Consider the following 12,107-nt stretch of genomic DNA (forward strand, 5'->3'; position numbering starts at 1 on the left):
AATCTCTTTGACTTTATGGAGACTTAAGGAAATTTCGTCTCGAGATTTATTTAAGGGGGGAGGATGTAATACCCAAGAATTTAATGTAAAGTTTGGATGTTGCAATAAAGTGAATGGTATTTAGCAAATGTGAAAAAGAGGTCAAAAGTGTTTCAAATGGAAGTTTAGAGCTAAAGTGTAAACAGAAATGGTTTTAGGGCACTAAACCAGACCCAAGTGCAAATATCACAACTTGTAAAGGGATAGCTTGTTTCCAACAAAAGGAATGAATGCAATAATGATTCCTTATCCTAGAAGCCATGTGTTGGAGAGATAGGATTGGTTTGAGAATTTTTCCCTAAAGTCTTAAAGTCTTATGATTGTAATGATTGTTTTACCCCAGAAGTCTAAACTTGGAAGACTAAGATTAGCTAGGATTTGCTTGCAAAGGAAGAAGATGATAGAGCTTATCTTGAAGGTGTATTTGGAGGCTTTAGATTGGAAGGAGTGGTGGCTTGCTTTGAAAGATAGTATCAAAGGAGAAAAATTTCAAAGTTGTAATGATTGCTAGGGTAGAAAAAAGGGTTAACTTAGAGGCTAAGAGAAATCTTGGAGATTTGGGGTTTAAAAGGCTATATAAAGGGATGGAGGAGAAGCCACGTGAAGCTAAGAAGAAAGAAAGCAAGCAAGTGCAAGAAAAAATCAAAGAAAAAGCAAAGAAGGAAGGATAGAGAGACCTGGTCGGAAAATCGCGAAAATAGAAAGGAAATTGAAAAGGTAAGTCAATTTTCTTTCCGTAGGGTCGTAGAGCACTGAAAGGGGAGTCCATAGGTTCAAACGGAAGGCAAATCGGGATTAAAATGAATGAGATATAGCCGTTTTAATTTCTGGTGCAGAATCCGTAAGAAGCAAGGAGACGGTGCGTGCATCACACGCGCTAGCCGCTGCCGCGCGTGGCCGCCCTTCTGGTGGCGCGTGAAGGCGCGTGGCAGGGTCTTTTCCTTTATAATTTTGTGGTTTTGCTTCTTAAATCATTCTCTATGATTATATATAAAAATATCTTGGATTGATGACTCGAACTGTATGAAATTGCAGCTAAATCGGGCTAAAATCCCTATAAACGGTGAACCGTTAAGACCAACAGTTAGTGTGAGTGGTTTCTTGCATTATTTGTGTTTCATATTGACCATTTCTTGAATCATTTGTGTTGAAAGTGAACCTACTCACTTGCTCTCTTTGTTTAGCATGTTACTTTACTTGTTTCATCACTTCATGGCATGTGGTTGTTTGTGGCAAGCTAGTGGCCGCCATGAGTGGCTCTTGGAGTCACATATGTGTGTTTGAGGTGAGCATGGCGTGCGCGTGGGTGATTGCAACACCCTGGCATGGCTTCCACAAAAGGGGGTTTCACTTTGCTTACTTGCATTTCATACATAACCTATTTCTTTCTTAAAACCATCTCACTTAGATTCTTGTAATCTAACTTGGGTTGATACCCTTGAAACGTTCCGCGTTCTAGGTATGTTTGGAATGTCAAGAGCTAAGGAGGCGAGCGAGGCAAATGGGAAAGAAACTGTGGACGTTTAGTACTTTTATGTTATTTTATGTAATCCTATTCAGAAGTGTTGTGATAATTCGGAGATGATACTTCTTTTTCTTATGTTAGACTTAAACTCTATCGTAATGAAAGGCTTGCTTGTATGGGAAACCCTTTCAAACTTTCTGGTAGGTTCGATTCATGGTTTTCGCTGCTTAGGGTTTCCTAACACCTCTTGGGCGATTAGGTGTAAATCTACTCGTGATACTTGAGTCGAGGAGGTATTACAATGGTATCACCTAAAAGTGATAGAGTTTAAGTCTAACATAAGATGAATGATTTAAGGGATAGAAAACTAATCAAGTATGATTATATCAGAATGGAAGAGTGATAGCCTTATGTTGTGTTTCCATATTGTACTTGTTGGTTTCACCATATCAACTAAGTGATGGAACACAACTATATCAATTATCTTCATTCACCATCCACCACCATCTCATGAAACTTCTCCACGTGAAAATGGTGTTCAAATTTCATTTCATCATTACTCCGCCAGGGGATATTATCCACTGCCGGTCCCAAGCTCGGATAAAGGAGGAGGGTTGCGTTAGGTAGCCGACAGGCAGCATAAAACCTAGTCGGATCCAAATATGAATTCTAGACAAACTATCTGTTGGGATGTAACCCACATAAAAGTCTAGAATTCATATAGCCAACCCCACATAGTGGGATAACGGCTGGATATGTTGTTGTTGGAAGAGTGATAGCCTTCTTATACATGATCATACTTAAGAAAGTTTTAGTTTGGACTAACTAGCCCTTCAGACTTTCTGGTAGACTAATCGAGGAGGTGTTTCGCCCGGGTATCAGTTTCCTCCTGTATCATTAGGCATCGCTAAAATCGGAGTAGAGGTTAGTCTCTCCTTAAGTTCCTTAAAGCTATGTTCACACATCTTGTTCCATTCAAATTTAATTCCCTTTCATGTTAATCGAGTCAAAGGTAAAGCAAGGCGAGAAAATCCTTCAACAAATTTCCTATAGTAGCCAGCTAAACTCAAGAAACTTCGTACCTCGTTTACTGTTTTGGGTTATGACCAGTTTCTTATTGCTTCGACCTTTGAGGGATCTATCGCTATTCCTTTTCCTGATATGACATGACCAAGGAAAGCAACTTGATTTAACCAAAACTCACATTTTGAAAACTTAGCATATAGCTAGTGCTTCCGCAATGTTTCCAAGACAATTCTCAAATGTTGTTCGTGCTCTTCTCTGCTAGCAGAATAAATTAGGATGTCATCAATAAACACAATTACGAATTGATCCAAATATGGTTTGAACACCCGATTCATTAAATCCATGAAGGCAACAGGTGCATTAGTTAATCTAAAAGGCATCACTAGGTACTCATAGTGTCCATATTGGGATCTAAAAGCAGTCTTTGGAATATCCTCCTTCTTAATCCTTAACTGATAATAACTAGACCTTAAATCAATTTTGGAAAATATTTTAGCACCCTGCAACTGATCAAACAATTCATCAATCCTAGGGAGAGGATACTTATTTTTGATAGTCACTTTGTTTAGCTGCCTATAATCAATACACATCCTCAGACTTCCGTCTTTCTTTTTAACAAACAACATAGGTGCTCCCCAAGGTGAGGTACTGGGTTGAATAAATCCCTTGTCCAAAAGGTCCTGCAACTGACTTCTAAGTTCTTTTAGTTTTGCTGGGGCCATTTTATACGGGGATATGGATATGGGATTCGTTCCTGGTACAACTTCTATAGAAAATTCAATTTCCATTCCAAGGATTATATCAAAATCTTGGATTTCTAATGATGTGAGTTCAAGTGCAAATTCACTATCACCCAACTCAACCCTTCCTTTCCTATACCTTGTGCTAGTTTCCACTTGTTTCCCTAAAGGAGTAGCCACAAGCATAGGACATACAAAATCCTCCAATTCCAAATTCAAACTTTGTATCAACGCATGAGAAATGAATGAATGTGTTGATCCAGGATCAATTAACACTCGCACTGGTGTATTGAGAAAGATTAGTGTACCTTGTATGACTGACGGGCTTGCGTTGGCATCCTCCCTCGTTAGATGATACACTCGGCCTCGTCGCGGTTCTTGGCCTCCTCTGCCTACTCTGCTTGATCGACTTGCTTTCTCTGTGGACAGTCCTTTGAAAGATGACCGATCTTCTAACAGTTGAAACACTTAGGTCCCTTGGGACAATCACGGGCCAAGTGGTCACTCCTTCCACATGAATAGCATCCTTGAGTCTAGCTTTGGCATGCCCTTCCAGGATGGAACTTCTGACATTTAAGACACCTACTCCTAGGCTTAAAGTTTCCTCCTTGGACTCTTAAGTGATGCTTCCTTCCCGCGTTCTTGTCCTCGGGTTCTTGCACTTCTACCTTTAAAGTATTCATTCGCACAAGGTTACTTTCAACCGTTAAAGCTTGCATAACAACCTTTGCATAAGTACGGGCCCCTAAGGAACACAATGCCAGCTGTATCTCAAGTATTAGCCCACCAAGAAATTTCTGAGATTTTGCCTCTTCATCCAAATTATAAACAGGCATGTATTTAATTAACCGAGAAAAGCTATCTTCATACTAGGCAACTGACATATCCCTAGTTTGTTTCAAATTCATAAATTCTTGGCTCTTTTCCAACTTTTTGCATAAAGGGAAATACTTAGTGTAAAATAATTCCTTAAACTGAGCCCATGTGACAACTGGCATACCGTGTCTCGTAGGGCCAGGCAAAGTCCTTTACATCGTTCTCCACCAATGGTCCGCCTCATCTCGGAGCATGAAAGTGGCACAAACTACTTTCTCCCCTTCCCCACATCCAATGAAATCAAAAATCTTATCGAGTTGTTCTATCCAATACTCACTTTCGCTCGGGTCAGCGCTCGCCCTTCCTCGAAAAACAGGGGGACTTAATCGTTGGAACCTATCAATGGCATCCGGCACCTGAGAATACTTTGACCCGGTGGCTGAGTCCCTTGCATATATGTGACCAATCCTATCTCTCCGTGATTTCTGTAGGAACAACCCCTAGTGCTCGAAACCAGGCTGTAAACAGTACTATCGAAGGGAAAACGATCACGGTGAGTGGTTCTTGTGCATGCTTTCTATTGATCATTCTTGGTTTCATTTGTGAGTGGTTCTTATGCATGCTCCTTGATTCATATTGATCACTCTTGGTTTTTCTCTTGTGGACAGTTGTTGCTTACATCTCATGTTTCCTTACTTTTGAGCGTTTCTTTCCTATTTTGCTTGCATCACGAAGTTTGTTGTTGTGGTTTATCAATGGGATTAAACATGACTACTCTTGCACGTAACTTGTGGTTTGCATATCATATTTTCCTTGGTTTGTGCACCGTGCCTACAGGTGATGCCGTGTCTACTTGATATTCCTTTGTTTGTACACATTCCTTCCGCTTTGTCTTCCACATATTATTTGGTGATAGTTGCTATCGGTGGATCGGGAACTTGCATATGATGGTTGGCCGCGTGTTGGAGAAGCGTCACGATGATCGGGGGGGGCAATCTCGTGCCGAGAGCATAGTTGTTAAATCGAGATTCGAATCGAGAATCGGAATTCTTATTTTATGAATCGTGAATCGAGAATCGAGAATCGAATTGAATCGTAAGATTCGGTACACATTCTCAATTTCAACTATAAATAATATATATCCATAGAAAATAAATAATGTACCCACCATGATCAATTCTTCTAAATATAAATAGATAAATAAACTTCTAAATATATTTGCTAAGTTTAAAATTATACCAAAAGGCAAAAGTATAATCATGTTGGCTTTAAATTCAAATTACACCAAACCAAATCACTTTCAAAATAACAAGTTAGAAAAAAAAAACCCTACAATTATAAGGTTACTAATAAACTCCATTATCCATAATTTTCACTAGTTATCAATAATCTTCATCTTCAAGTTCAAGAGTATCACCATCTTCATCATTTTCATCATCTTCTTTGTTTTCAAAGATAGCCAAATAGAACAAATATTTGATTAAAGTGCACATGCAGACGAAGTCGCACAAATTGGACGAATCGTGCTATTCATGCGATTCACGGTCGATTCGTCCGATTCATAGTTGATTTTAAGGGATTTTTGATTCACTCTATAAATTCGACTCGATTTCTATATGAATCGAGCCGAATTGTACGATTTGAATCGTGAATCGTACGATTCTAAGGGATTTTAGATTCACCCTATAGATTCGACTCGATTTCTATATGAATCGAGTCAAATCGTACGATTCGAATCGTGAATCGTAAGATTCTAACAACAGTGGCCGAGAGGTGAGGCTGAGGGATTGGACCATGATTGCTTATTCAAACAATAAAGGTTCAGTTTCTGAACCAGTGGCAAAATCGTAAATATTGAAGTCGGGTAAAAGTGTAATTTATCTAAAATCTTGGGGTGCTAAGTGTAATTTATTCATTTTTCAGGGACCAAAAAGTGCAATTAAAAATGACTCAGGGACCAAGTTGCGAAGGGTCTAAGTGTAGTTATGTAAAAAGTTTGGGCCGAAGCGTCGTTTGTTGAAACTTTAAAATATTGCTTCAAAATATATTGGATTTCAAACTCAAATCAAATGTAGTTTTGAATCGTTTTGAAGTCCAAGTCCAAGTCTTTGTTAAAATAAGTCTTCTCCAAGTCCTCTTTTAAGTCTTTGCTAAGTCTTTTCCAACTATTTTCTAAGTCTTCTCCAAGTCTTTTGCTTAATCTCCAAGTTAGAGACATGTGGAAAGCTTCCATTGGTTATTTGAAAGAAAGGATAAGATCACATCATGGCTCATAATGACCCCCTGAGGTGGCATCGTGTGATTGGCCATAAAAACTACTTAGTCTCCAAGTTTGATAAAGTCTCCAAACCTTATCTTCAAGGACACATGGCAAACAACCATTGTTCTACTTGGAAGCTAAGTTAAGGACTCATGATGACCCTTGAGGTGGCAACATGTGGTTGGTTAGAAAAGTCTATAAATAGGAGCCTATGTTAATCACAAATCATTTCAAACATTCTAGAGGAGAATCTCTTCCAAATTGAGGGAAACAAAGGAGAGGGTCTTGTTCTTGAGAAAGAAGAGAGAATCTTGCAAAACGAAGGAAGAAAATCGGTGGAGAATCGAGGGAGAACGAGCTTCGCCAGAGTTTTTGAGTCTTTCTCGAAGTTGATGCCAAGCAGTAAGAAAACTGCAAGAAAACCCATTCTCGCTTGTTGTAAGCAGTGCTTTTAATGGTAATTAGTCAGGGTGAGTGGTTCTTGTACATGCTTCTTGCTTCCTCTTGATCACTCTTGGGTTCATTGTGGATGGTTTGTTGCTTACATCTCATATTTCCTTACTTTGAGCATATCCTGCCTATATATATAAATATATGCATCTCTGTGTTGTATTTTGTGGTTAGTTGGTGGGACTGGAACTCGAACATGATGACTAGTAGCTTGTTGGTGGAACATCACGATGATTGGGGGGGGAATCCCGTGCCTAGAGGTGGGGCCGTGCCTAGAGGTGAGGCGTGAGGAGTTGGACCACGTTCACGTGCCTAGAGGTGGGGCTTAGCCTAGAGGTGAGGCTGAGATGTGTGACACAAGTGTTAGAAGGGATGATGGTGACTCGGGGAGGTTTTATATTGATATGATCTTGGGAGGTTATACTTATTTCTGCATGTTTCCTGGCATAACTGCACATTGCTCTTGCACGCATAGTTTCTTTTCTTGTAGCATTCACTTAGATGTAACAATCTAACTCGGGTGTTTCATACCCCTAGGATATTCAACGTCCCAAGTATATCAGATGTGCCAGGTGATCCAGGTTCCAATACGAGTAAGGGCAAAAGGTGGGGCTTGGCTAGCTTTGGGTTTTGCAGCTAGCTTTTGATTTATTTCATTATTACCCTTGTAACCAAGTGATGTATTGTAATAGCAGCTAGGATACTCAAAGTTGTAAGAGGTGTGTGTGGGCGTCCTACAATTGTACTTGTAGTCAAGTGTTGTGTTTTGGGGTATTGAAGGTTGTATGAATTTCTTGTACTTGCAAAGGAAATCTAGTGGAAACCCCTTTATTTAGCTTTGGTTAAGCTTCAGGTTCGATCCAATGCTTCCGTTGGTAAGGGTTTCCATAACGCCCATAGGTGATGTCTTAATTATATTTCACATTGTTGCGTATTTTGAAAAGTGGGGCGTTACAGCTTGGCATTGATTGGATGAAAGGGGTAAGCCCCATCAGTTTTGACTTCAATCGGATGGAGGTCTCCTTTGAGAGAGAAAGGACGAAGATGACGTTGTCGGGGGGAAAAGAAATGGGGGTGTGCAAAATGATTTTAGGGAAAAGATTGCAAAAGGTGATCAGAGGGAAGTGGAGTCAATTGGCACATATATTCTCAATTATGGCCCTAGAGGATGGCCAGACCGAACCAAGGGGGCAAGGAGAGTTGTTCCTGACGGTCAGCACACCCCAAGGTATGTCCAACTAGGTACATCACTTAGATTCTCTTAATACATTGCTGGCAGATTATGAGTATTTGTATGTTGAACCCACAAACCCGAGTTTTTGACCACACCATAAACCTAAAGCCAAACATGGAACCTGTTAACATTAGGTCTTACCGATATTCCCCAATCCAAAAGAGTGAGATTGAGAAAATGGTTAGGGATATGCTTCAACAATCTATTATCCGCCCTAGCCAAAGCCCTTTTGCCTCCCTTGTTTTGCTAGTTAAAAAGAAAGATGGATCATGGTGATTTTGTGTAGATTATCGCCAACTCAATGCGACGACCATTAAGGATAAGTTTCCAATCCCCCTTGTTGAGGACCTTTTAGATGAATTACACAATGCCCACTTCTTTTCTAAGCTTGACCTACGCTTAGGTTATCACTAAATTAGGATGAGGCCTGAGGACATACCAAAAACAGTATTTAGAACTCATTATGGGCATTTTGAATTCTTGGTGATGCCATTTGGACTCACTAATGCCCCGGCTACTTTTCAATCCCTTATGAACAAAATTTTTGAACCCTTCCTTCGAAAATTTATATTGGTATTCTTTGATGATATACTCATCTATAACCCTACTTTTGATCAACACCCATCCCACCTAAAGACTACCTTTGAAATTCTCAGGTCTAACCATCTCTTTATTAAGAAATCTAAGTGTGCTTTTGGTCAATGACAGGTTGAGTATTTGGGGCATATCATATCCTGAGAAGGTGTTAGCACGGACCCAAGGAAAGTAGAAGCTATGGTGACATGGTCGAGGCCTACAACGGTGAGGGGGCAAAGAGGATTTTTAGGACTAACCGGTTACTACCGCCGGTTTGTGAAAGACTATGGGGCCATTAGCAAGCCCTAACAAGCCTTTTGAAGAAGGGGGGATTCAATTGGGGTCCCTTAGCTGAAAAGGCCTTTAAGAAGTTAAAGGGGGCCATGAGTAGGGTGCCAGTCCTCGGGCTGCCTGACTTTACAAAACCTTTTGTTCTAGAAACTGATGCAAGTGGCACGGGCATTGGGGCGGTGTTGGTACAAGAAGGTCAGCCATTAGCATTTTTGAGCCAGGTCTTGAGCTCTAAGCATTCAGGGCTTAGTATCTATGAAAAAGAATTTATAGCGGTGTTGATGGTTGTTGACAAGTGGAGGCATTATTTGGAAAGGGGCAGATTCATAATTAGGATTGATTATGAAAGCCTAAAGTTTCTGTTATAACAAAAACTACATACTTAGCTACAGAAGAAAGACATGTCTAAACTAATGGGCCTTGATTATGCCATACAATATAGGAAGGGAAGGGAAAATGTTGCGATTGATGCTCTATCAAGGTGCCACGAGGAAGGGAGTACAATAGCCATAACTCTGGTGGTTCCGGAGTGGTATTGAGAGGTGGTTTACAGCTATGAAGGAGATGAGAAGATAAAAGGGCTGCTGGAAAAGTTGTCTATGGGATCCATTGAGGTAGAAGGGTACACCCTAGTGGAAGGAATGCTGAGATATCAGGGGAGAGTGGTGATTGGGGATAAGGCAGAGCTGAAGGGTAAAATCATGCAAGCCTTGCATGGGTCTCCCTTGGGAGGGCACTCAGGAGTGCAAAACACTTACTTGAGAGTGAGGCAGCTCTTCCACTAGTCAGGAATGAGAACGAAAGTTAAGAGGTTTGTGACAGCTTGTGACACCTGCAAAAGGTGTAAGTCAGAAACAGTAGCCTATTCGGGGCTATTACAGTTGCCGATTCCCAGCCAAGCTTGGTCAAATGTGTCCATGGATTTTGTGGAAGGGTTACCCAAATCAGAAGGGAAAGACAGTATTTTGGTGGTAGTGGACCGCTTTACAAAATTTGCTCATTTTATAGGGTTGACCCACCCTTATACGGCTTAAGAGGTAGCTAGGGCCTTCTTAGATTGAGTGGTTAACTTGCATGGGACTCCTAAGTACATTGTTTTCGACAGGGACAAAATTTTCACTACCTTGATGTGGCAGGAACTCATGAGGGCCTTAGGAGTAAAACTAAGCATGTCAACAACATACCATCCTCAATCAGATGGGTAGATTGAGCGAGTGAATCAAAGTTTGGAGACCTACCTAAGGTGCAATTGCCTCTTACAACCTAAGGAGTGGCATAGGTGGTTATTTTTGGCTCAATGGTTGTATAACACCAGCCACCATTTCTCGCTCAACATGTCCCCCTTCAAGGCCCTATTTGGATACAATCCCCCTATCATACCAACAGTGGAAGGAGGCACTAAGGTAGCAAGAGTGGATATCTTCAGCAACGAAGAAGGGTTTCACAACAATTGAAGCAGGAACTAGCAGCTGCTCAAAACTGAATGAAACAAACAACTGATAGGAGAAGAAGTGAGAGGGAGTTTGCTGTAAGGGATGAAGTTTACTTAAGACTGAGGTACCCACATTTAAAGTCAATCACTTAGGGAAGGGTAACCAAACTTAGTCCCAAGTATTTCGGGCCTTTTCCCATAGAGGCTAAGGTTCGAAGAATGGCATACTGTCTAAGGCTACCGGCCAGGTCCCAAATCCACCCTGTATTTCATGTGTCCCTTCTAAAGAGTTCAGTGAGCACAACCGATGAGCACTGCCTTACCCGTACTTCCTAAAGAGACTAACAAGCAGGTGGAACTGGAGGCTATTATTGAAAGAAGGGTGATTTATAAGCATGGGGCTCCATTGATTCAAGTGCTGGTCAAATGGCAGGATAGTTTGTCCGATTGCTGCACTTGAGAGTACCTCCCAGACCTCCTAAAGCAGTTTCCGATAGCTGCCAGTCTCCTCAACATTTCTTGAGGACAAGAAATCTGCTAAGGGAGGGGGAAATGTCATGGCAGCCATTCATATTAGCGGTCATTTTGATTTTTTGCTGTAATTTGTAGCTATTTACTGTTGCATTTATTAGCTATTGCTGTAGTTTCTAGAGAGGTTGTTAGTTGTTTGTTAGCCATAGCTTGCCACGTGTAAAGGGGCCCGGATAGGACAAATTATATTGTTACAACCGTTGGCAGGAGGGGATCCCCTGTGGCAGCGCCTACCCTACGGAGTATATCACCTTCCAAGTCTCTCTTGGAAAGGTATCTGAAATGAATATGAGATTTCTGAATTCTTCTTTACATCTCTCTGTCTCTCTCTTTCTAAATTCTTCTTTACATCTCTGTGTCTCTCTCTTTCTAAATTCTTCTAATTATCTCCCTTCTCTCTGTTCTTCTGCACTTGATTGCATCTCCTAAATTCTCATTGAATTCGGAGTGCTGTCACCCATTTTCGTGACACATTGTGGTATTTTCACGTTTGTATTTTATTTGTTCCTGATAATGCGATTGAACAGTCAAATAGTCTGTATATCACAAGCTTGTGTCGTCTGGTGGCATGATTAATTAAATTTTAGATGCTGCATGATGGCTATTCACTCTCTTTTTCTCTCTCCCCCCCCTTTCAATATAGGAGTGTGAGTAACGTGCATGAGGCATGGTTTACCGATGAAGATGCAGTCCGTATGTCTGTGGGCCTGTTGGAACGATCAGCAGTTCAATTTCCAAATGCTAAAGAAGTAAGTTGCTTGCTTATTTGAAAAAAGAAAAGTAACTGAATACCAAACATAAAAAGTTCTGATTTTTTAAGAACATGGCACTTATGTACCACAGAGTTTGGTTCTTGTCCTTCTCACTTGTTCCTATGTAGTAGTTGACTTCTTTTGTTTTTCGTTCCTTTTTGTTTTTTTTCTTTGTGTTTCTTGGGTGGGGTGGGGGGTGGGGTTGCAGCTGACTTGCGGGATCTGTTTTGATAGCTATCCACTTGATAGAATTTGCTCTGCTGCTTGTGGTCATCCCTTTTGCAGTTCGTGCTGGAGAGGTTTGCTTCATTTTACTTTTTTAGATTTGACTATGTTCAAATTGCCGGCTGATCTGCTCACTTGAAGCTTCCTTCTAGAAGCATTTTCTCTTTCTTCATTATATTCAAAATTTTTGAGAAAAATGATAGTAAAAGTGTCTACATATTTTCCATTTTGTTTTTATGTTCTCCCCTTTCCTTGCTCTCTTTACCATTG

General features: G+C 40.7%; 1 protein-coding gene across 1 annotated transcript in view; it reads left to right on the forward strand.

Moving 5' to 3' along the window:
- LOC127787898 (probable E3 ubiquitin-protein ligase ARI7) overlaps nucleotides 1-12,107 on the forward strand; it is a 72,184-nt gene that overhangs the window by 20,094 nt on the left and 39,983 nt on the right. The window contains exons 4-5 of the mRNA XM_052315965.1: nucleotides 11,504-11,609; nucleotides 11,821-11,911. Coding sequence (XP_052171925.1) covers nucleotides 11,504-11,609; nucleotides 11,821-11,911 — 197 coding nt within the window. The remainder of the gene's footprint in view (nucleotides 1-11,503; nucleotides 11,610-11,820; nucleotides 11,912-12,107) is intronic.

The sequence above is a fragment of the Diospyros lotus genome, chromosome 13 (genome assembly GCF_014633365.1).
Source record: "Diospyros lotus cultivar Yz01 chromosome 13, ASM1463336v1, whole genome shotgun sequence".
Classification (NCBI taxonomy): Eukaryota; Viridiplantae; Streptophyta; class Magnoliopsida; order Ericales; family Ebenaceae; genus Diospyros; species Diospyros lotus.